Here is a 22,552-nt window from a genome sequence, read left to right as displayed (position 1 = left end):
GCCGGCCGGCTCTGCTATCCGCTCGTCCTTCTGGATAGACAGCGTGGTACAACTCGTGGTGACGTCAGCACGCCGCTCCTCCCTACGCCGTTTCGTCACAACAATGACTTCTTCCAGGGGCACAAAACAAACACCCAGGACCGCCCAGCTCTGAGCTTTGGAAATCGAGGGTGCGTACCCCCATTTTGGAATTGGGATCCCTGCCAGCATTGAAACTAATGGTAACAAAGGGATAAACTAAAACTACGAGAGAATCGAAGTTTTAATCTCGAATCGCAAATCAAGATGCTTTATTCAATCAAGAATGCAGGACAATCAATGATTTAAAGGACTGGATATCCAAAATGGAATAATGAATAGATACCATGTTAAAAAACGTTACGTTTATTGGTATATGCTAAAATTTTAAAATATGAGATATTAAAAATATTAGAAGAAAGTTTATTAAAAAATGGCACTGAAATTGAGAAAGTGCCAATAAATTCTGTGATAAATACCACAAAAGTTATATAATAGGGGCTATCATATACAATCAATGTAAAATAATTACAACAATAGTAAAGGAATATGAATGTGTTGTTGACAAAAGTGTGCATGTTCTATCGCAACAATTGAGGCAGAACAACAACAGCAATTCGATTGTAGCATAAATGGTAGGAGAGAAACCATAATGCCTAAAATGGAGCTTAAGGAGAAAAAAAAATTATTGGATAAAAAATCAAAAAATATGAGAAAATATGATTGTAATTATATACATAAAAATGTATACAAAAACTACACATATAAAGTGAAAAAAGGCCTGGATAAACCAAAATTCAGAGCTGGTTTACAAGCAAACTGATGCACATGCATATAGAGCAAAGAAAAGTGCATTCATGTATCTATATATGGCATAAACAGATCATACAGTCCTGATCAAAAGATTAAGACCATTTGAAAAATGGCAAAAAATCATATTTTACTTTGTTGGATCTTAACAAGTTTCAGTAGAGCTTCAACATGCAACAAGAAGAAATGAGAGTGAGACCAAACATTTTTTGAACATTCAATTAATTGAAAATAACGAATAAACTGAAACAGGCTGTTTTTCAGCTGATCAAAAGTTTAGGACCACACCTCCAAAAAAAAAACTAAACCCCCCCAAAACAGAAATCCAACTTCCAAACATGAACTCAGTAAAGAGTTGTTAATATGATGTACAGGTATGCAGGGACTGAGACATTTAGATCGTAATATAGTCATAAGCAAGGTACTTAGAGATTAAATCTGGCTAGTATCCAGTCACATATCTCATGATTGAAATAAAAAAAATCGGCCTTATAGTTAAAGGGTTACTAAAGGAAAAAAAAAATTGCCTAAAATTAATGTCTGTAAGGTAGACAGACAGAATAGTGTAATGATTCTGTTAAAAAACAAGTAAATACCTATTAAATTCCTTCATCTATATCACCTCTGGCGTTCTAGTTTATGTTCTCTCATTAACTTCCTGGTTTGCATCGTTTGTTCATGTAAGAACTACATTTCCCAGTATGCATTGCGGCACACCCAGTAATTCACACCTCCTTGAAGTCTCTAACACGTAGAGAGCGTCCTGCCACACAGATGTAGTTCCCAGGAGGGGGTGAGCACGTCACTGACCACCGCAGTAAAGCCTCCCTTCACGGTGGTCAGTAAAATCAGACAAGCAAGAAGTGAACAGAACAGAGAAGAAATAGGGCAACTTCTGAGCAAAAACCAACAATGAGGAAGTGAAAAGAGGAATGTCTGCATGTAAAGGATGCTTATTATGAAAAACAATTTCCTTTACAACCCCTTTAAGCATACCTTAGTCTCCACAATCAGCTCCAGTGTAACCTACTCCAAGTTGTGTGCTGCAGGAATGATCACACAGGAAGGAGCAGATATACCCAGCTGGAGGGCTTGATGATTCAACATTTCTAAAGGAATAAAAGTCATTTAAAACTGCTTGAGGCTCTAATGTAATGTCGGGTCCCGGCAATACAGATGAAAATTATTGAGAAAAATGGCCACTGTGCCCCATCAAATGCAGTCACTTTGTCCCATCAAATGCAGCCACTGTGACACACCCTCCACCCACTCGCTGTCTGACCAACACTTACCCCATCTTAGTGGCCGGTCAGGCATGAATCTATCCATTTTACATATGGGGGTGGCATAATGGAGGGGGCATTGCCCGTGTGCCCTTAATGGACAGGCCGCCACTGTGGCGGTTTTCCATAGCCCCAGTCCCTCTAATTAGAAATTGTGCATTGTGCGTTTTTGCTGCATTTTTGGGAATTGCACCACAGATGCGGCATGCAGGACTTTTTGTGCACTTTCAGGACATGCAGAAAAAATGTACAACCTAATAGCAGTCTATGGGACTGGAGGGTAACATGCCAGAACACCAGCACTGCAGCTAAACTGCAGCTTGCCAGTGTGAACCCACATCATAACATCTAGGAGGGCAAGAAACTGTCACAGGCTGCTGTAATATAACACTTAATATGCAGAGAGGGGGAGAGAGAGCAGGGAGGGAGGGAGGAGAAGCTTACTTGTTGTCACTTACTTGGATGGGACATAATGGACAGTCCCAGGAGGGGCTCACTTGTTTTTTTTTCTAAGGCTGTGGATGCCGAGCTGACTGCTTTGTTTTAACTTTCCCGCCCACAAATCTTCTTCACAGACAACACAGGGCTGCCAGGAGTGTGGGCAGGGAAAGAAAGAGCAGCTCCACCCAGCCTCTGATAGAGCTTTGTGTGGAGGAGGGAGGGACTGGGCATATCTAACTCAGACTGTCAGCACTAACAGAATCACAGAACTCATCGCTGCAGTACTGAATCCGGCCGTGCCCGCCAACAGAGCTGCTGCACTCGGCCAGCTCAGTGGCCTTTTTGCAGGACATTAGAGCAGCCCAGGGGGCAAATGCATTCTTGCAACCCAGCCCAGTCCGCCCCAAGGGCCTTGGTACACCTCTGGGTAGAAGTGACATGCGGGCCGCAATCGGCCTGCGGGCCTCCAAGGGCCATTCGCGGGCCGCTACCGGCCCGCGGGCCGCCGCGGACCACCAGGCTTATGCCCGGTATGCCCTATGGCCAGTCCGGGCCTGGGTATGCCTAGGGAAGCAAAACAGCATAAAATTAATGTGTGTATGGGAATAAATAACCCAATATCACCACAAAGAGCCTGGCAAGGAAAGAGCTTCCGCTGTACCTGTCAGATGGAGAGGGATCATATAATTCTGCCATACGAGCCGTCACATCTGTCCATCGGTGGTCGCCGCAGCTATAAATAGTGTCATTCGGATGCCCGCACATGCGCAGAAGAATGACCGGGCGTAATGATGTCATCGCGACCGCGTCGCATAATAATGACGCGTAGTCATCAATAGTAAACATAGCGTTGTCCCGGAGGACATGATGTATACTGGGCATGGGCACAAAAAAGCACTGACACAAGTCAGAGTGCAATGTATTAAGGGCAAATCCAGCAATTGGAGCCAAAGTAACATGCCACATCCAGCAAAAGGACAGACACCGGGCATAATATTGCAAAAATAGCTTCACAAGGGTAATAATAAAAGAAAGACAGTTTGTCTACTTGGACGGAAGACAAAAATGATCAATGTCCCTAGAACAGGCAAAAATGCTAGACCAATCAACACACTTTAAATGAAAAATTAAATGACTGGCATATTATTGAATTTGTTTATGTAAATGGGCGGGGCCCCCTATTGGGTGGGGCCCATGGGCTTGAGCCCAGTCAAGCCCAATGGTTAGTCCGGCCCAGCCCTTAACCCTAACCCTAGCCCTTAACCCTAACATAAGACTTTGGACACATAATGTTTCCTGCGCTACTTTGAAGAGACTTTGATGCTACTCGAGCGCTGGAGTGTAAAGTTGCATCAAAGTTGCACTTCATGAACAGAACTGTCATACTTTCTTATTAGCCAAAAAAGAGCAAAATGCATCAAAAACACCTGTTCAAAACCACCAAACGTGTCAGAAAAATGCATCAACCGCAACCTGCATAGATGTTAATACAGAGGGAGTCTGTCTGGGATTACATAAAGAGACAGAAAGTCTGGAGGCAGCCTACATCCACAGAAGATCTGTGATAGTGGTAGTTCTCCAAGATGTTTGGAACAACCTGCCTGCCAAGTTCTCTCAAACTGTGTGCAAGTGTACCTAGAAGAACTGATACTGATTTGAAGCCAAAGGATAGTCACACCAAATACTGATTTACTGGCCAAGCATATCTCCAGACCTAAACCCTATTGAGCATCTGTGGGGCATCCTCAAACAGAAGGTGGAGGAGCACAAAGTCTCTAACATCCACCAGAGTGGAAGAGGACTCCAGTGGCAACCTGCGAAGCTCTGGTGAACTCCATGCCCAAGAGTTATATAGTAAATGGATGTGACCTGACACACACTATAATAAAAGTAGAACACATGGCGGCCTCCATCCCTAAATTTGTTATATAGAAGAGAGGAGTTTGTGGGACTTTAAATGAGGGAGCGCCATGTAAAAAGAAATACCATAAAAAGTAAATTACAGTACATGATTTATTTTTACAATCTTATATACATGTCAAATATTTTGTATTAAATAAATAGGTAGTCACAAGGCTTACTCTAGATATGCTGCTACATAGCATGCAATACAGAAATAAAATCATAGACATGGCAGATATATGTAATAAAATCGGTAAGTATGTGGAATATGAACAGGTGATTGTTGGCATCTGGGGGCACTCTACGCGTTTCCTGGCATTTCAGCCAATCATCAGGAGTGTTTTTAGGACAGTATACTGGAAATGAGAATAAACAGAAATAAATGATGATGCATGAAAAATGGGGAAGTACAGGGACTGTCCAACAGAATGGAAATAGTTGGGAAACTTACTATGCCACCACAAGACCCGGTCCGGTATCTGCCAAGGAAAGAAGGGGGGTCCGGGCAGGATGTCTCCCCCGGGGTTGAGACGGGGAACCCATGAGAACGAGGAACAGTGCCCGGAGTAAGACACGGTGGTCACAGCCTGATCCAAAATGTTATGTGTGCACGTAAAGTGCATAGTGTACCTAAAACAATGTATCAAAAATAAATAAGTAAATAAAAAATAATTGTAAAGAAGGGGTAAGGAAATAACAATGTGTTCCCATAAGGGGATGCATGGGAAAGTGTGCAAAGAGGAGAGCCAGACACTGATACTGAACACTGATAAAGGGGCAGTAAACAAAAATGAGGAAATGAGTCTATTATCAGTAGTAGACCAAAAATAGTACATGGGAAAATAGTAAATGCAGGGTTATGTTCAAAAATAAAAAAGTGATCTAATAACAGTGTTGCTAAACACTGGTATAGGAGCAATAAACAAAGGTTGGGAATTGGTCTGGTAGCAATAGGGATTAATAATATAGGGATATATTCAAAGGTAGGGAAGGGATCTAATAGCAATGGGGCTAAACATTGATATAGAAACAATGAACAAAGGTTAGGAATTAGTCTGGTAATGCATAGGAAATTTATGAGTAGCAGTATTGCTAAATGCCAATATGGGGACAATAGGCAAAAATGTATTCTCATTTCCAGTATACTGTCCTAAAAACACTCCTGATGATTGGCTGAAATGCCAGGAAACGCGTAGAGTGCCCCCAGATGCCAACAATCACCTGTTCATATTCCACATACTTACTGTTTTTTTTACATATATCTGCCATGTCTATGATTTTATTTCTGTATTGCATGCTATGTAGCAGCATATCTAGAGTAAGCCTTGTGACTACCTATTTATTTAATACAAAATATTTGACATTTATATAAGATTGTAAAAATAAATCATGTACTGTAATTTACTTTTTATGGTATTTCTTTTTACATGGCGCTCCCTCATTTAAAGTCCCACAAACTCCTCTCTTCCATGCCCAAGAGTGTTAAGACAGTGCTGGTAAATAATAGTGCCACACAAAATATTGACACTTTGGTCCCAATTTGGACATTTTCATTTAGGGGTGTACTCACCTTTGTTGCCAATAGTTTAGACATTAATGGCTGTGTGTTGAGTTATTTTAAGGGGAAAGCAAATGTACACTGTTATACAAGCTGTACACTCACTACTTTACATTGTAGCAAAGTGTCATTTCTTCAGTGTTGTCACATGAAAAGGTATAATAAATATTTACAAAAATGTGAGGGGTGTACTCACTTTTGTGAGATACTGTATCTGAAAATGTATTGTCAAATAACATAATATGTGAATTTACCCAAAATTAGTTTTATTCATTTTGGCTGGATGTCAGTTAGCTGAATCACTTGCTATGTTCTATACCTCAAGAGGATTTCTGCATACATTTTATCAGGTCAGTCCACCTGCTGTGATTTTTAAGTGGGAAATCAAACAGGCAAACTGGTCCATTTGTGCAAATTAGAAATGCCCACAAATAATTGAATACTATCTTCAACAACAAAACTAACATTTTCAAAATGAAACTCTATCCATTGTTTTTCTTTTTCTTTTGATGTAGTTCATGTTTGATATAGGTTAGACTCCCTAATTCCCATTCATTCAACGAGACAGCAGATGAGCAAAATCTTTACTCCTCACGCAGACAGCAATAAAAGCATATTTATCAGAGGGGGAAGGGTTAGAACTTCTGTCAGTTTTTTATTCTTGTCTCGGTCCTTCTTATGTTGTTACTGGGGAAAAAAAATAACAGAAATCTCTAGGGGGACCAGAAAGCACACCTTTACCACCCTTTACCACCCTTTACCACCATATTCAAAACACTAGTAAAAAAAGGTTTTGATGGGAGTTACACTTTAACTGACAGTTGACTTACCGTATTTATCGGTGTATAACACGCACTGTTTTCCCCTGAAAATAGGGGGCAAACCGCGGGTGCGTGTTATACGCCGATGGCTGCATATGTGAGGGACATGGCTAGAGGGACATTGCTGCATATGTGAGGGACATGGCTAGAGGGACATGGCTGCATATGTGAGGGACATGGCTAGAGGGACATGGCTGCATATGTGGGGGACATGGCTGCATATGGGGGGGACATGGCTGCATTTGGGGACACATTTAAAAAAAGTATCGGTATTCGGTATCGGCGACTACTTGAAAAAAAGTATCGGTACTTGTACTCGGTCCTAAAAAAGTGGTATCGGGACAACCCTAATATAAATATATCATATTAGTAACATAGTAACAAACATGCATATAGAAAAGAAAAAGCTGCACTGCATATAAGATAATGTGAACTTAAAACAACATAGAATAAACAGTATGCTGTATATAGTGCACAAAGAACACCAGTGCAAAATTAATATCTGATACACAAGTGAAATAATAAAAAGTCCATATGGATAGGTGTATCCCAAAAGTTCAAAAAGAAGGGGATATGACAGAGATGGCAGAAGACTCTCCGAATGGGTGATAAGAGGTCCAGAAACAATCTTGTGAATCAGTAAGACTGATGAGAGTAGCCTCCACCACTTATGTCCTAACTGCTTACCAAAACGATAGGACCTCTATCGAGATCAACAACGCATGTAATCAAACAAGCCAGCCCAAGAGATCCAGGAATGCTGTCACTCTGTCTGTGTCTCCATATTCTTACTCGTCAGACCGTCTCTCCTCCATATGTATGACCCAGAAGGAAAACACTGACATAGCGTAATAACGTCTAAAGAGGTTTTTTTTTTTTAAAATACACTCACATGAATGCAGATAAAAAGTGCGCATATTCTGTGCTGTAGCCGGCCGGCTCTGCTATCCGCTCGTCCTTCTGGATAGACAGCGTGGTACAACTCGTGGTGACGTCAGCACGCCGCTCCTCCCTACGCCGTTTCGTCACAACAATGACTTCTTCCAGGGGCACAAAACAAACACCCAGGACCGCCCAGCTCTGAGCTTTGGAAATCGAGGGTGCGTACCCCCATTTTGGAATTGGGATCCCTGCCAGCATTGAAACTAATGGTAACAAAGGGATAAACTAAAACTACGAGAGAATCGAAGTTTTAATCTCGAATCGCAAATCAAGATGCTTTATTCAATCAAGAATGCAGGACAATCAATGATTTAAAGGACTGGATATCCAAAATGGAATAATGAATAGATACCATGTTAAAAAACGTTACGTTTATTGGTATATGCTAAAATTTTAAAATATGAGATATTAAAAATATTAGAAGAAAGTTTATTAAAAAATGGCACTGAAATTGAGAAAGTGCCAATAAATTCTGTGATAAATACCACAAAAGTTATATAATAGGGGCTATCATATACAATCAATGTAAAATAATTACAACAATAGTAAAGGAATATGAATGTGTTGTTGACAAAAGTGTGCATGTTCTATCGCAACAATTGAGGCAGAACAACAACAGCAATTCGATTGTAGCATAAATGGTAGGAGAGAAACCATAATGCCTAAAATGGAGCTTAAGGAGAAAAAAAAATTATTGGATAAAAAATCAAAAAATATGAGAAAATATGATTGTAATTATATACATAAAAATGTATACAAAAACTACACATATAAAGTGAAAAAAGGCCTGGATAAACCAAAATTCAGAGCTGGTTTACAAGCAAACTGATGCACATGCATATAGAGCAAAGAAAAGTGCATTCATGTATCTATATATGGCATAAACAGATCATACAGTCCTGATCAAAAGATTAAGACCATTTGAAAAATGGCAAAAAATCATATTTTACTTTGTTGGATCTTAACAAGTTTCAGTAGAGCTTCAACATGCAACAAGAAGAAATGAGAGTGAGACCAAACATTTTTTGAACATTCAATTAATTGAAAATAACGAATAAACTGAAACAGGCTGTTTTTCAGCTGATCAAAAGTTTAGGACCACACCTCCAAAAAAAAAACTAAACCCCCCCAAAACAGAAATCCAACTTCCAAACATGAACTCAGTAAAGAGTTGTTAATATGATGTACAGGTATGCAGGGACTGAGACATTTAGATCGTAATATAGTCATAAGCAAGGTACTTAGAGATTAAATCTGGCTAGTATCCAGTCACATATCTCATGATTGAAATAAAAAAAATCGGCCTTATAGTTAAAGGGTTACTAAAGGAAAAAAAAAATTGCCTAAAATTAATGTCTGTAAGGTAGACAGACAGAATAGTGTAATGATTCTGTTAAAAAACAAGTAAATACCTATTAAATTCCTTCATCTATATCACCTCTGGCGTTCTAGTTTATGTTCTCTCATTAACTTCCTGGTTTGCATCGTTTGTTCATGTAAGAACTACATTTCCCAGTATGCATTGCGGCACACCCAGTAATTCACACCTCCTTGAAGTCTCTAACACGTAGAGAGCGTCCTGCCACACAGATGTAGTTCCCAGGAGGGGGTGAGCACGTCACTGACCACCGCAGTAAAGCCTCCCTTCACGGTGGTCAGTAAAATCAGACAAGCAAGAAGTGAACAGAACAGAGAAGAAATAGGGCAACTTCTGAGCAAAAACCAACAATGAGGAAGTGAAAAGAGGAATGTCTGCATGTAAAGGATGCTTATTATGAAAAACAATTTCCTTTACAACCCCTTTAAGCATACCTTAGTCTCCACAATCAGCTCCAGTGTAACCTACTCCAAGTTGTGTGCTGCAGGAATGATCACACAGGAAGGAGCAGATATACCCAGCTGGAGGGCTTGATGATTCAACATTTCTAAAGGAATAAAAGTCATTTAAAACTGCTTGAGGCTCTAATGTAATGTCGGGTCCCGGCAATACAGATGAAAATTATTGAGAAAAATGGCCACTGTGCCCCATCAAATGCAGTCACTTTGTCCCATCAAATGCAGCCACTGTGACACACCCTCCACCCACTCGCTGTCTGACCAACACTTACCCCATCTTAGTGGCCGGTCAGGCATGAATCTATCCATTTTACATATGGGGGTGGCATAATGGAGGGGGCATTGCCCGTGTGCCCTTAATGGACAGGCCGCCACTGTGGCGGTTTTCCATAGCCCCAGTCCCTCTAATTAGAAATTGTGCATTGTGCGTTTTTGCTGCATTTTTGGGAATTGCACCACAGATGCGGCATGCAGGACTTTTTGTGCACTTTCAGGACATGCAGAAAAAATGTACAACCTAATAGCAGTCTATGGGACTGGAGGGTAACATGCCAGAACACCAGCACTGCAGCTAAACTGCAGCTTGCCAGTGTGAACCCACATCATAACATCTAGGAGGGCAAGAAACTGTCACAGGCTGCTGTAATATAACACTTAATATGCAGAGAGGGGGAGAGAGAGCAGGGAGGGAGGGAGGAGAAGCTTACTTGTTGTCACTTACTTGGATGGGACATAATGGACAGTCCCAGGAGGGGCTCACTTGTTTTTTTTTCTAAGGCTGTGGATGCCGAGCTGACTGCTTTGTTTTAACTTTCCCGCCCACAAATCTTCTTCACAGACAACACAGGGCTGCCAGGAGTGTGGGCAGGGAAAGAAAGAGCAGCTCCACCCAGCCTCTGATAGAGCTTTGTGTGGAGGAGGGAGGGACTGGGCATATCTAACTCAGACTGTCAGCACTAACAGAATCACAGAACTCATCGCTGCAGTACTGAATCCGGCCGTGCCCGCCAACAGAGCTGCTGCACTCGGCCAGCTCAGTGGCCTTTTTGCAGGACATTAGAGCAGCCCAGGGGGCAAATGCATTCTTGCAACCCAGCCCAGTCCGCCCCAAGGGCCTTGGTACACCTCTGGGTAGAAGTGACATGCGGGCCGCAATCGGCCTGCGGGCCTCCAAGGGCCATTCGCGGGCCGCTACCGGCCCGCGGGCCGCCGCGGACCACCAGGCTTATGCCCGGTATGCCCTATGGCCAGTCCGGGCCTGGGTATGCCTAGGGAAGCAAAACAGCATAAAATTAATGTGTGTATGGGAATAAATAACCCAATATCACCACAAAGAGCCTGGCAAGGAAAGAGCTTCCGCTGTACCTGTCAGATGGAGAGGGATCATATAATTCTGCCATACGAGCCGTCACATCTGTCCATCGGTGGTCGCCGCAGCTATAAATAGTGTCATTCGGATGCCCGCACATGCGCAGAAGAATGACCGGGCGTAATGATGTCATCGCGACCGCGTCGCATAATAATGACGCGTAGTCATCAATAGTAAACATAGCGTTGTCCCGGAGGACATGATGTATACTGGGCATGGGCACAAAAAAGCACTGACACAAGTCAGAGTGCAATGTATTAAGGGCAAATCCAGCAATTGGAGCCAAAGTAACATGCCACATCCAGCAAAAGGACAGACACCGGGCATAATATTGCAAAAATAGCTTCACAAGGGTAATAATAAAAGAAAGACAGTTTGTCTACTTGGACGGAAGACAAAAATGATCAATGTCCCTAGAACAGGCAAAAATGCTAGACCAATCAACACACTTTAAATGAAAAATTAAATGACTGGCATATTATTGAATTTGTTTATGTAAATGGGCGGGGCCCCCTATTGGGTGGGGCCCATGGGCTTGAGCCCAGTCAAGCCGAGGAACAGTGCCCGGAGTTTGAGTATGCAGAAATCAAGAGGATTTCTGCATACATTTTATCAGGTCAGTCCACCTGCTGTGATTTTTAAGTGGGAAATCAAACAGGCAAACTGGTCCATTTGTGCAAATTAGAAATGCCCACAAATAATTGAATACTATCTTCAACAACAAAACTAACATTTTCAAAATGAAACTCTATCCATTGTTTTTCTTTTTCTTTTGATGTAGTTCATGTTTGATATAGGTTAGACTCCCTAATTCCCATTCATTCAACGAGACAGCAGATGAGCAAAATCTTTACTCCTCACGCAGACAGCAATAAAAGCATATTTATCAGAGGGGGAAGGGTTAGAACTTCTGTCAGTTTTTTATTCTTGTCTCGGTCCTTCTTATGTTGTTACTGGGGAAAAAAAATAACAGAAATCTCTAGGGGGACCAGAAAGCACACCTTTACCACCCTTTACCACCCTTTACCACCATATTCAAAACACTAGTAAAAAAAGGTTTTGATGGGAGTTACACTTTAACTGACAGTTGACTTACCGTATTTATCGGTGTATAACACGCACTGTTTTCCCCTGAAAATAGGGGGCAAACCGCGGGTGCGTGTTATACGCCGATAGTGTACATTGAAAGGTAAGAAGGGGGACGAACACAGCCAGAATTCATGAGCCGTCATCTCCTGTTCGGCTCTTACTTGGCTCTCACGTCACACACACAGTCCCGCCTCCGTCACTGGCATTGGACCAGTGTTCTATCTATCACAGGAGCTGGTCCAATGCCGATGTTGGAGGCGGGACTGTGTGTGTCTGTGTGACATGCGAGTGCTGAGTGAGAGCCGAACAGGAGATGACGGCTCTGTGATTTCATGCTCTATCCAGGCTGCTTTGATGGTGAGGTTGCATTGAGGCTAAAAAGGGGCATTGATAAGGCTGCATGATGAGATGGGCATTGATAAGGCTGCATGATGAGATGGGCATTGATAAGGCTGCATGATGAGATGGGCATTGATAAGGCTGCATGATGAGATGGACATTGATAAGGCTGCATGATGAGATGGACATTGATAAGGCTGCATGATGAGATGGACATTGATAAGGCTGCATTGGTGAGATGGACATTGATAAGGCTGCATTGGTGAGATGTGCTGCAGATGGGCATTGATCACGCTGCAGATGGGCACTGACCCTTATTTAATTCAAAGTTGTTTAGTTAAAAAAGTTTTATCCTGAAACTTCCCTCTTAAAATGTAGGTGCGTTTTATACGCCTGTGCGTGTTATACGCCGATAAATATGGTATTTTGAAAAGATTATCTTTTTAAAAATCATGAACTATAAACTGTGTAATTACTGATATACTGTAATATATTGAAACTTTTACACTAATACACTAAAATGGTATTATTAATTTTGCACTGGAATTCAGAAAATATTTTCCTGTCATACCAGGTTTGGTCGCAGACCTTTGAACATATGGTCAAACCTTCAGATGTTTGTGAGTGGAATATGTGCAGCCTTTGCTCCCAATTACATCACATACTGTGTGTTCAGATTCCTGACGGGAGCATCACTCTCTGGTATTGTTCTCAACTCATATTCTCTGAGTAAGTATATTGTTTATGATAATACTACTGTATCAAAATGGATGTGCAACAATCTTGGACACCTTTTTCCTAAAGTGAGTGTGACCCATAGTTACACAGCTGGTGTCCGGTGCAATGTGGGGGGGCAATTGCAGTGCCAATGCGCTGATTGCAGCACATTGCACTGTTCCTTTTTTGTTTTAAATAAATGTTATTGACCTGTCACACACTGTGACGTTTCATAAAATTCTACTGGTCACCATGCAGCGTGAGTGAGTAGACTGCCTCACACTGTAATGCGGTGGAAAAAAATACGACCTGCTGTACATTTGTTTCAGTGCATACGGCCCGCACACCACCGCGGTGTGGTAGAGTGAAACCGGCACATAGGAGACAAAGCATTTTGCCTTGTCTTGTGGAGGGATTGTGCTGGAATTGAGACCCAACACAGTCACAGTGCACCTGATGTGAATGGGCCCTTAGCCTCACCCAGTAAGGGAAGATCCGCTCTTCCTCCTGCTCCTATGGGTGCAGGGACTGTTCACAGAACATGGGCCCCAGGGGGGGCCCACTGTGGCCCACACTGCAGTCATGGATGATCCCCTGGTTGAGAGTGTTGTGAGTTGGTGGATGATAATGTGGCTGGGGGGGGGGGGGGGGGGGCAGTTAGAAGCACCAATCTCCCTATAGCTTTCAATGAAACAGCTGACATTTTTTTTTATCACTGCCTAAGGCCCACTTTGACATTGCACATGGGCCCACTGATTTCATGATACACCCCTGCTCCTCCTCTTTTATATTTGCCTTATATGTGTTTGCCCCCCCCCCCTTGCCCCTCAGCCTTTAGGGACTTATCATAGGTCCCGGAAAGCTGCGGGACCAATCAGATGTCATAGCGCAGCTTGCACATGTGCATTGAGCAGCTGGCTGTGAAGCCACAAGCGGCCACACCTGGCTGCCCACAGTTAGTATGCCAGTGCCAGCGGCTAAAGCATAGTGAAGCAACAATCCAGGTGAGGACAGCGATCAAGGGATAGGTAAGTGTCTGTTTTAATAAAAGTCAGCAGCTACAGTTTCTGTAGCTGCTGACTTTTCATCTTTCAAATTAAGAACCTTTTAAGGGGAATTGCTACACTAGTGATCCTGTTTCTGGCAGGGGCAGTATCTAGAATGGAGTTAGGCGATAATGTTTATAATCTTGTCAATGTGAATGCTTGGCAATTGCATATGTACATGCTGCTTTCTGCTTTGCATTGCTGTAAGTGATCTCCCTGTTCTCGCTTACAATTTATGGCTATAGGTCTACTGCCACACTAAAATGAATTCACTCCTTACACGGATGATATTTTATTTAAACAATTGCTAATCAGGAAGAGGAGATTGCAATGAAATATGGAGCTCCCTCTATAGTAGCTGAAATGTAATTGTATGTATTTATTATGTTTAAAAAAAATGTATCTACATATAACAACAAGAGTGTTAAATAAAAGCCATGAAAGCCACAGCAAAATTCCTTTAAGATTAATACTGCAGAAATAACTCAAAATATGTATTCACTGAAAATACATTATACATTCTCTTTTAATTATGGATGCTCCGGAATTTGTCTTGCTTAACATATAACACTTCAATTTCTCTATAGTTGTGGAGTGGATCCCCACAGAAAAACGAGCTTTCACCAGCACAGCCACTGGATATTGTTACACCATGGGCCAGCTGGTCCTGGTGGTATTGGCTTATCTAATTCAGGACTGGCGCATGTTACAGTTGGCTGCATCCGTTCCTTTCTTCATCTACTTTTTATATTCATGGTAATTTTTCTATTACTACTTTTTATGCTTGTATATTATATTACTTACAAATTATTTTTTCTTATGATATATCTGTGATTACATAATATTTACCATTAGAGAATTGGAAGGCACTAGAGATATTTACACTAAAATTATTACTAAATTCTAAGTAGAAGACTTACATATTAGAACAACACATTATTTTGGTAGGTATAATGGATAATTAAAATTTACTGTTTCAACACACTTTTTCTACCAGTAGTAGTCAACTATATAGCAGGCTACAGACCTAACTATTTCAATTTAAACAGAACCTCAAGACCAGAATTCTACAGTAGTGCTGAGAGCTGTGTTATACATATTGGGCCAGATTCATGTACCTTTACGGCGGCGTAACTTATCCCCTTAACGTTACACCGCTGCAAGTTTTCATCGTAAGTGCTTGATTCACAAAGCACTTGCGTGTAAACTTGCGGCGGCGTAGCGTAAAGCCGTCTGGCGCAAGCCCGCCTAATTCAAATGGGGTGTGTACCATTTAAATTAGGCGCGTTCCCGCGCCGGACGTACTGCGCATGCTCCGTTTTGAAATTTCCTGCCGTGCTTGACGTAATTTTTTGAACGGCGACGTGCGTTACGTCCTTTCGTGCTCCCGGACGACTTATGCAAAAAAAAAAAATTTGAAATTCGACGCGGGAACGACGGCCATACTTTAACATGGGCTGTCTATTGTTACACCACCTAAATAGCAGCCGTAACTTTGCGACCTTCGTGGATCGCCGTAAGCAGCTAAGTAGCATACCCGACGCGGAAAACGACGCGATCTCCACCCAGCGGCCGCCGAAGTATTTCATCCTAAGATCCGAAGGCGTACGAAGCCGTATGCCTGTCGGATCTTAGCCAAATGCCGTTGTATCTTTGTTTGTGAATTACAAATAAAGATACGACGCGGCAAATTTGAAAGTAGCCGGAGTATCAGCAGATACTCCGGCGTACTTCTTCTCTGAATCTGGCCCATTATTTCCATTTGAAGTCATGGTGGAGATAAGTGTAAATAATGCATTCCACTTAACTTAGAAACTACTCTCTGATGGATGTCTCCATATTCAGAAATGGGTAGGTTTCCAGCCTTATGTCACGTTGGGGTGGGCCACATTCCGAGGGAGTAATATGTGAATAGTCCCAAACAGTGGTATACTCACTCTAATGACTACATTTCCTGGTACACAGTGCACATCTTTATCCCAATTTCCCAGGTTAATGCTCTCCTACTCAGGTATAGGCCACCTTAATTAAGCTTGCAACAGCAAGCTCACAAAAGTCATTCATTCTAAGTCACGGTTGTCAGTGAGTGCCCATTGCAGGGAATTATTCATTCCTGTCTAGGGGACTGGATGACACTGAATTCCTGAGTGGGGGAAGGCCACCCCTATGGAATCCTATACCACAGTTGTGTAGTGGTTAGCACTTTTGCCTAGCAGCAAAGAGGTCACTGGTTTGGATCCCAACCACGACATTACCTGCCTGGAGTTTGCATGTTCTCCCTGTGCCTGCATGGGTTTCCTCCTGGTACTCCAGTTTCCTCCCAGTCTCCAAAGACACACTGGTAGGTTAATTGGATCTTGTCTAAATTGGCCCTATTATGTGTATGTATACATATGAGCTAGGGACCTTAGATTGTAAGCTCCTTAAGGGCAGGGACTGACGTGAATGTGCAATGTTTATGTAAAGGGTTGCATAAATTGGCGGTGCTATAAAAGTACCTGAAATAAATAAATAAATCCAGTGCCCCATAAACTCCCATGTGGGCCACAGCTAGTAATCCATCTCTCAATCAGTCCTTACTAGGACATTCTGCTCCTCCTACTATGATCTCTCCCTTTATATACTCCAGAGGAAGGGAGACAGGGAAATGCACCTTAAACCACAAAAGAAGAAAAATCATAACCAATAAACTCCCCGTGGCCTCCTAGCACCTTCTGACACATAGATGATGGTGCAATACATGGTAACTTCTCTCAGCTAGACAAATGTTTTTGGAATTACTGTCCATTAGCTTGGCCCATGTTTAGTTAATAGCGAAGAGAAGGGCAGAAATCGTGTTGTCACTGCCTATTAAAAGAAAGAACAAGAGCTACTTCTACTGGAAGTTCTATAACATGTTTGACTAATTGTTCTTCCAGAGAATGTTCGGCTATCATATGAATGCAGGTCCAATAAACTTGACATCAGGGCCAGTTCATGTGTATTGGTACATTCAGAGCTACTTCTATTTCAAACATTTGGCCTCAATACAGTCTAACATTATCTCTCATGTTGTTAAGGTACAAGCTGACAATAACATTCTTTCAATCCATCACAGTAAAAAAGAAGATACTTTTCTTATCAGCCCATGTGCTTAAAATTAAATAATGTCCACAGAAGAACATGAGTCGATTTTTTAAATGAGTAAAGCATTTTTACATTCAAAGTGAATTTACATTTATCTTAGTGAATAAGGTGAAACAAAGGTGAAACAGGATTTTGCCCAACATAATTGGTTGGTTGAAGTTAGCTCGTGTAGCCTCTTTTGGAGGGTTATGAGAAGTGGCCCTGGCCAAACTGGATACTGCACTAAACCTGTAGTAAAAAAAGAGAAGCAGAACCTTCGATAAGTGAACAAGTGAGTTTCATCATAAAGTTGGCATTGACTCCACCGAGCACAGGTCCTCTCTGAGGGGATTCCCTTCCTGAGAAATGAAGATGAATAAAGGCCCCTATTTTTTCCCTAAAATAAAAAAGAGGTTTATACTTACCTGGTCTGTGCAAGGATCTTGCACAGAGCAGTTCCTTACCTCCCCTTCTGATGTTCCCTACTGGCAAAGTTGTGTGCTATGGGGGAAAACGTGCAGGCATGGTTCCAGACCCGGCTGTGTGCATCCATAGACACACACAGCATTGCCTGGCCACTTCCACAACTCCCTCCTCATTCGATTTTACTGACAGCAACGGGAGCCAATGGCTTCCTCAGTCGGCCCTGTGCAGTAAACCAGCACTGCTGCAGACACACAGAGTGCTGGATTGAGAGGAGACTCGGGTGTTTGTCAAGGTTTTTTTTTACGTTTTACTTTAATTTAGGTAATGCATTAAAGTGAAATAGCCTTTTGACTTTAGAACCTCTCTCATTTACTAAAAAAATCGAAATTCACTTTGTAAAGTGAACATCCTCTACTTCTTTAGTAAATAAAGGTCAGTGTTGGAACACAAACAGAAAAGTGAAAAATAATATCACATATATATGGTTCAGCTGCTCTGACAGTAATAGCTGTTGGTGATAGCTCACCTCATTGCTGAATGGGCAGAGCATGCACATTACTTGTCCCAGCATAGCACTCAAAACTGTGCATGGACAATATATCATTATAACTGAAAATGTATACACATTGTTTTCAAAGGGAAGGTCTTGATTGCAATATTAAGTACCGCACTGCATACAGTAGGGAATTTGTTAGACATGAGCTGTCTAGGATGAGAAGATGGAGTACTTATCAAAGATGGTGCAGGCTTCAAGAACAAATGATTTGGGACAGCTTTCAATGTTTTTATTTTAATTTTCAAATAGGTTTTGGAAATACGTATGTTTACTGGAGTAAAAAAAAAAAAAAAAAATTAATAAATATATAAAAACTACCGATTCCCCCATCCACACATTTAATGTGTGAATGGAATCCTTCCCGTTGTGTCATTGTATTCTGATCGTGGGACTTCCCTTCAGCCAGAATACGCTGATCAGTGCTGCAGCCTGTTAGTTGCATGCGCTGATCGAGTAAAATTTTTCCAGCAGGACTGTTCATGAGAAGTCAATCAATAGATTGCGAATTGCGATCCATGTATGATCTTTGCCGGAAGACCTAACTGCACATGGAGCTTGCACCTTTTAAAGCAAGCATTTAATTTGACATTTTCACATCAATCTTCAGCAACAGCCTGTTTTTTTGTTTTTTTTTATTTGACACCAGACACCTCTTTAAATATCTTTTGTAATTTTTAGTTTAGTAGCTCACATAGTACCAGTGCCGATCCTGACCTCCCTGGGGCCCTAAGAAAAATCACATGTCACATTAAAGCTGAGAAGCGGGGGGAGGGGGTGTTCTGCTGTCGGAAATGACATCTTTCATTAAAGTGAGAAGCAGGGGGTGCTGACTTATTACCTTTTCTCCCATGCAGCCAGCGAGTTGAGAAGCGGGGTTAGGGGCTCGAAATGACTTCTCACCAGGCGGGTCCCCTAGTCATTTGGGGGTCCCTAAGCGGCTTGCATAGTGAGTCTATAGGGCGGATCGGCCCTGCATAGTACACATGTTTGCTGGTGTTCCTTAGTAGTAGTTCCAACCGTCACAAATTCACCTGGACAGTCAGAGTATTTTTAAGCAAATCCCGCTGTCCTGTAAATCCGCAAATCAGCAACGGAGCCCAGTACCGAAACATGTTTTGGTACTGGACTCCACTAATCACCCTGTCAGGTGTGTGCCAAGCCGCCTCTCTGTGCTACTGCAGTCAGGATCTCTCCCCCACCACTCTGACTCACCCACCCACGACTCTCCGCCACCCACTGGCTCTCCCCTGCCCACTGTATGGGATGTATGAGGAGGAAGGTGGAGGTAGGTTAGATCAACTTCACCTCCTCCCCATGTCCCCCTGTGCCCACCCACAACCCCCCAGTGTGCAGCCAATCATTGTGGGAAGGGGTTGTGTGGGCAGGAGATTTTAAAGCAGCCAGCGAGCGTGATGTCTGCCTGAGCCTCTGGGCTGGGGAAAAGCCAGCCTGGGGAAAGTGAGCATTCCCTCCTTCCATGTCCCATAGTGTTCCCTCCTTCCATGTCCCATAGTGTTCCCTCCTTCCATGTCGCATAGTGTTCCCTCCTTCCATGTCCCATGTATTGGAAGGCATTTTTTAAATGATTGCGTTGAAGTTTATATGTATCCCTGAGACTCCGGCTTGTGGCATTAGGTCTGTAAAATTTCTTATCTCAAATGATGGCGAGGAGCACAAAGAAGAGTTTTATTAAAAAGCCATATTAAAATAATTCATGCTGTCCGAGAGTTTAAATGAATGAGAATAAACATGATAATGTCACTATCTGGCCCTCAGGTGGCTTCCTGAATCCTGTCGCTGGCTTGTTCTTGGTGGGAAATATGAAAAGGCCATCAAAGACCTAAAGAAAGTAGCAAGAATTAATAGAAAAACAGAGGAGGGAGAAAAACTTACCATCCAGGTATGTATTGAGAATTTAAATTTAAATATGCTAAGACGTTCTGCCTCTAATGTCACTGAATCAACAAAATACAGTAACGTCACCTTTAATGAAGAAATAAACAATACATTAGGGGGACAAATAACAACTTGTTTAGTAGAGATGGACATATAATTTTGCTTTTAGTTGATGACAACCCACTGCCTACATGAACCTCTTTATGTTACTAAAGATATAATTAACCAACCATACAAATATATATATATATATAATTACTGAAATACACTATACAATGTACAGTATGTAAAACTCCCACCAATAGTGAAACATAAGTGCATGAATCTACATCACAAATGTATGTAACATTCAGATTAATAATTAAAATATAACAATGTGAATAAACATAAATACATAAAAAAAATCACATGCCAGTGTGGTATATAATTGAACATGCAAAATGCAATAATAGCAACAAGTGTAGGATGGTAAAATTCATATAGTGTCAATATACACTCAATAAATTCCCCAGTGATTAGACATGTGCAGAAATTAATTTTGTTTCATTTCAGATGGATTCATCATGTTACTAATTTTGTTTCTTGGATTCGTTTCGGAATTTGTTTAGTTTAGTTTTCTTTTATTAATTTTAGTTTTGTTTATAAATTTTCTAACGAATTCCAAATGTTTGGAATGATTCAAATTTGGATCAGTCAAAATATGATCGACCGATTCAAATTCTGTGTGAAGAATAATGCCTCGTACACATGTCCGGACTTTCCGAGAAAAAAAGTCAGACGGGCTTTTTTTCTCGGAAAGTCCGGCTGTGTGTACCCTCCATTGGACTTTTTTTGTCGGAAGTCCGACGGACCTTAGATAGAGGACCTGTTCTCTTTCTTTCCGTCGGACTTCCGACAGGACTCACGGTGGACTTTTGCACGATCAAAAGTCTGACTGTGTGTACAAGGCATAACTGGTTGTTATGGAGCGGGCCGGGAAGTCTGACTCATCAGCTGTCAGCAACCTTCCCTAGAGATATGTAAACAAAAGAATGCTAGCAATAGAAAAGTCAGAAAAAAAAGTGGGGTCCCTCCCCAAAATTCATACCAATCAAAAATAAAAAAAAATGTCCCCCGATGTAGATCCATCGTCAATCACGCTGCCCATCTCACCGCTGGACCTGAAAAAAGAAAAAACTCCAGTCTTATCAAAGGCTCTGCGCCAACTGTCTGCTCCTTCATCTGACCAACCAGGGCATGCTGGGTCAATGATGTCACAAGAAGGCAGGGTTACCAGTGAGGAGCAGGCAGTTTGCGGGGAGCATTCGACAAGGCTGGAGGTGTTTTTTTTTCTTTTTTCGGGTTCGGGGGACAGCGTGATTGATGGTGGATCTACATCGGTGGACATTGTTTTTTTTGTTCTGTTTTTAAAAAAAGGGAATTGTCAAAAACTTGTGTACTGTCTTTAATGATTTTTTACAAAACATTTAGTTGTATTATCAGTTTGCAATGGGTGACGCTCAGGGAGTCATTATTTATCATATATTTATTTACACTTTGGACTTCATAGGTCCACATTCGGATACAATGGGGCAGATCCTCAAAGAATTTACGCCGGCGTATCTCTTGATAAACCGCGTTTTTCAAATTTTGCACGTCGTATCTTTGTTTTGGTATCCACAAAACAAGATATCGGATCTTAGGTGCAATGTTTCGGCGGCCGCTAGGTGGCGTTCCCTTAGTATTCTGCGTGGAGTATGCAAATGAGCTATTTCCGACGATCCACGAACATACGAGCGGCCGTCGCATTTTATTACGTCGTTTCCGTTCGGCTTTTTCCGGCGTATAGTTAAAGCTGCTATATGGTGGCGTACTCAATGTTAAGTATGGCCGTCGTTCCCGCGTATAATTTGGAAAATTTTATGCCGTTTGCGTAAGTCGTCCGTGAATGGGGCTGGACGCCATTTACGTTCACTTCGAAAACAATGACGTCCTTGCGACGTCATTTGGAGCAATGCACCCTGGGAGTTTTTACGGACGGCACATGCGCAGTTTGTTCGGCACGGGGACGTGCTTCATTTAAATGAAACACGCCCTCTACCCGCTGAATTTGAATTCCGCGCCCTTATGCCGCGAGAGATACACTACGCTGCCGTAACTTACGGCGCAAATTCGTTGAGGATTCAAAACAACTCAAAGTAAGTTACAGCGGCGTAGCATATCTTACATACGCTGCGCCCCGGCGCAGATGTATGTGGATCTGCCCCAATGGTTTTTTTTTTATTCACATTTGGAGTGCCACATTATTGGTTTATATAGATTTTGTTATGTGCTGATACATAGGGCTGCAGAATTTGATCATTTAAATCCAACCCCCATGAACTTATTGTACTCGTGGATAACCTAAGTTTTTGAACGA

The 22,552-nt window shown here is 41.9% G+C and overlaps 1 protein-coding gene across 1 annotated transcript in view; it reads left to right on the top strand.

Annotated features, from left to right (window-relative positions):
- The window catches only part of LOC120917386 (solute carrier family 22 member 6-B-like), a 98,641-nt gene that overhangs the window by 10,370 nt on the left and 65,719 nt on the right, over nt 1–22,552 (top strand). Inside the window, exons 3-5 of the mRNA XM_040328650.1 lie at nt 12,983–13,137; nt 14,759–14,927; nt 20,035–20,158. Coding sequence (XP_040184584.1) covers nt 12,983–13,137; nt 14,759–14,927; nt 20,035–20,158 — 448 coding nt within the window. The remainder of the gene's footprint in view (nt 1–12,982; nt 13,138–14,758; nt 14,928–20,034; nt 20,159–22,552) is intronic.

This window comes from Rana temporaria, chromosome 11 (genome assembly GCF_905171775.1).
Source record: "Rana temporaria chromosome 11, aRanTem1.1, whole genome shotgun sequence".
Taxonomy (NCBI): domain Eukaryota; kingdom Metazoa; phylum Chordata; class Amphibia; order Anura; family Ranidae; genus Rana; species Rana temporaria.
The sequence above is the reverse complement of the archived record's forward strand: the minus strand, read 5'-3'. Positions and strand labels throughout refer to the sequence as shown.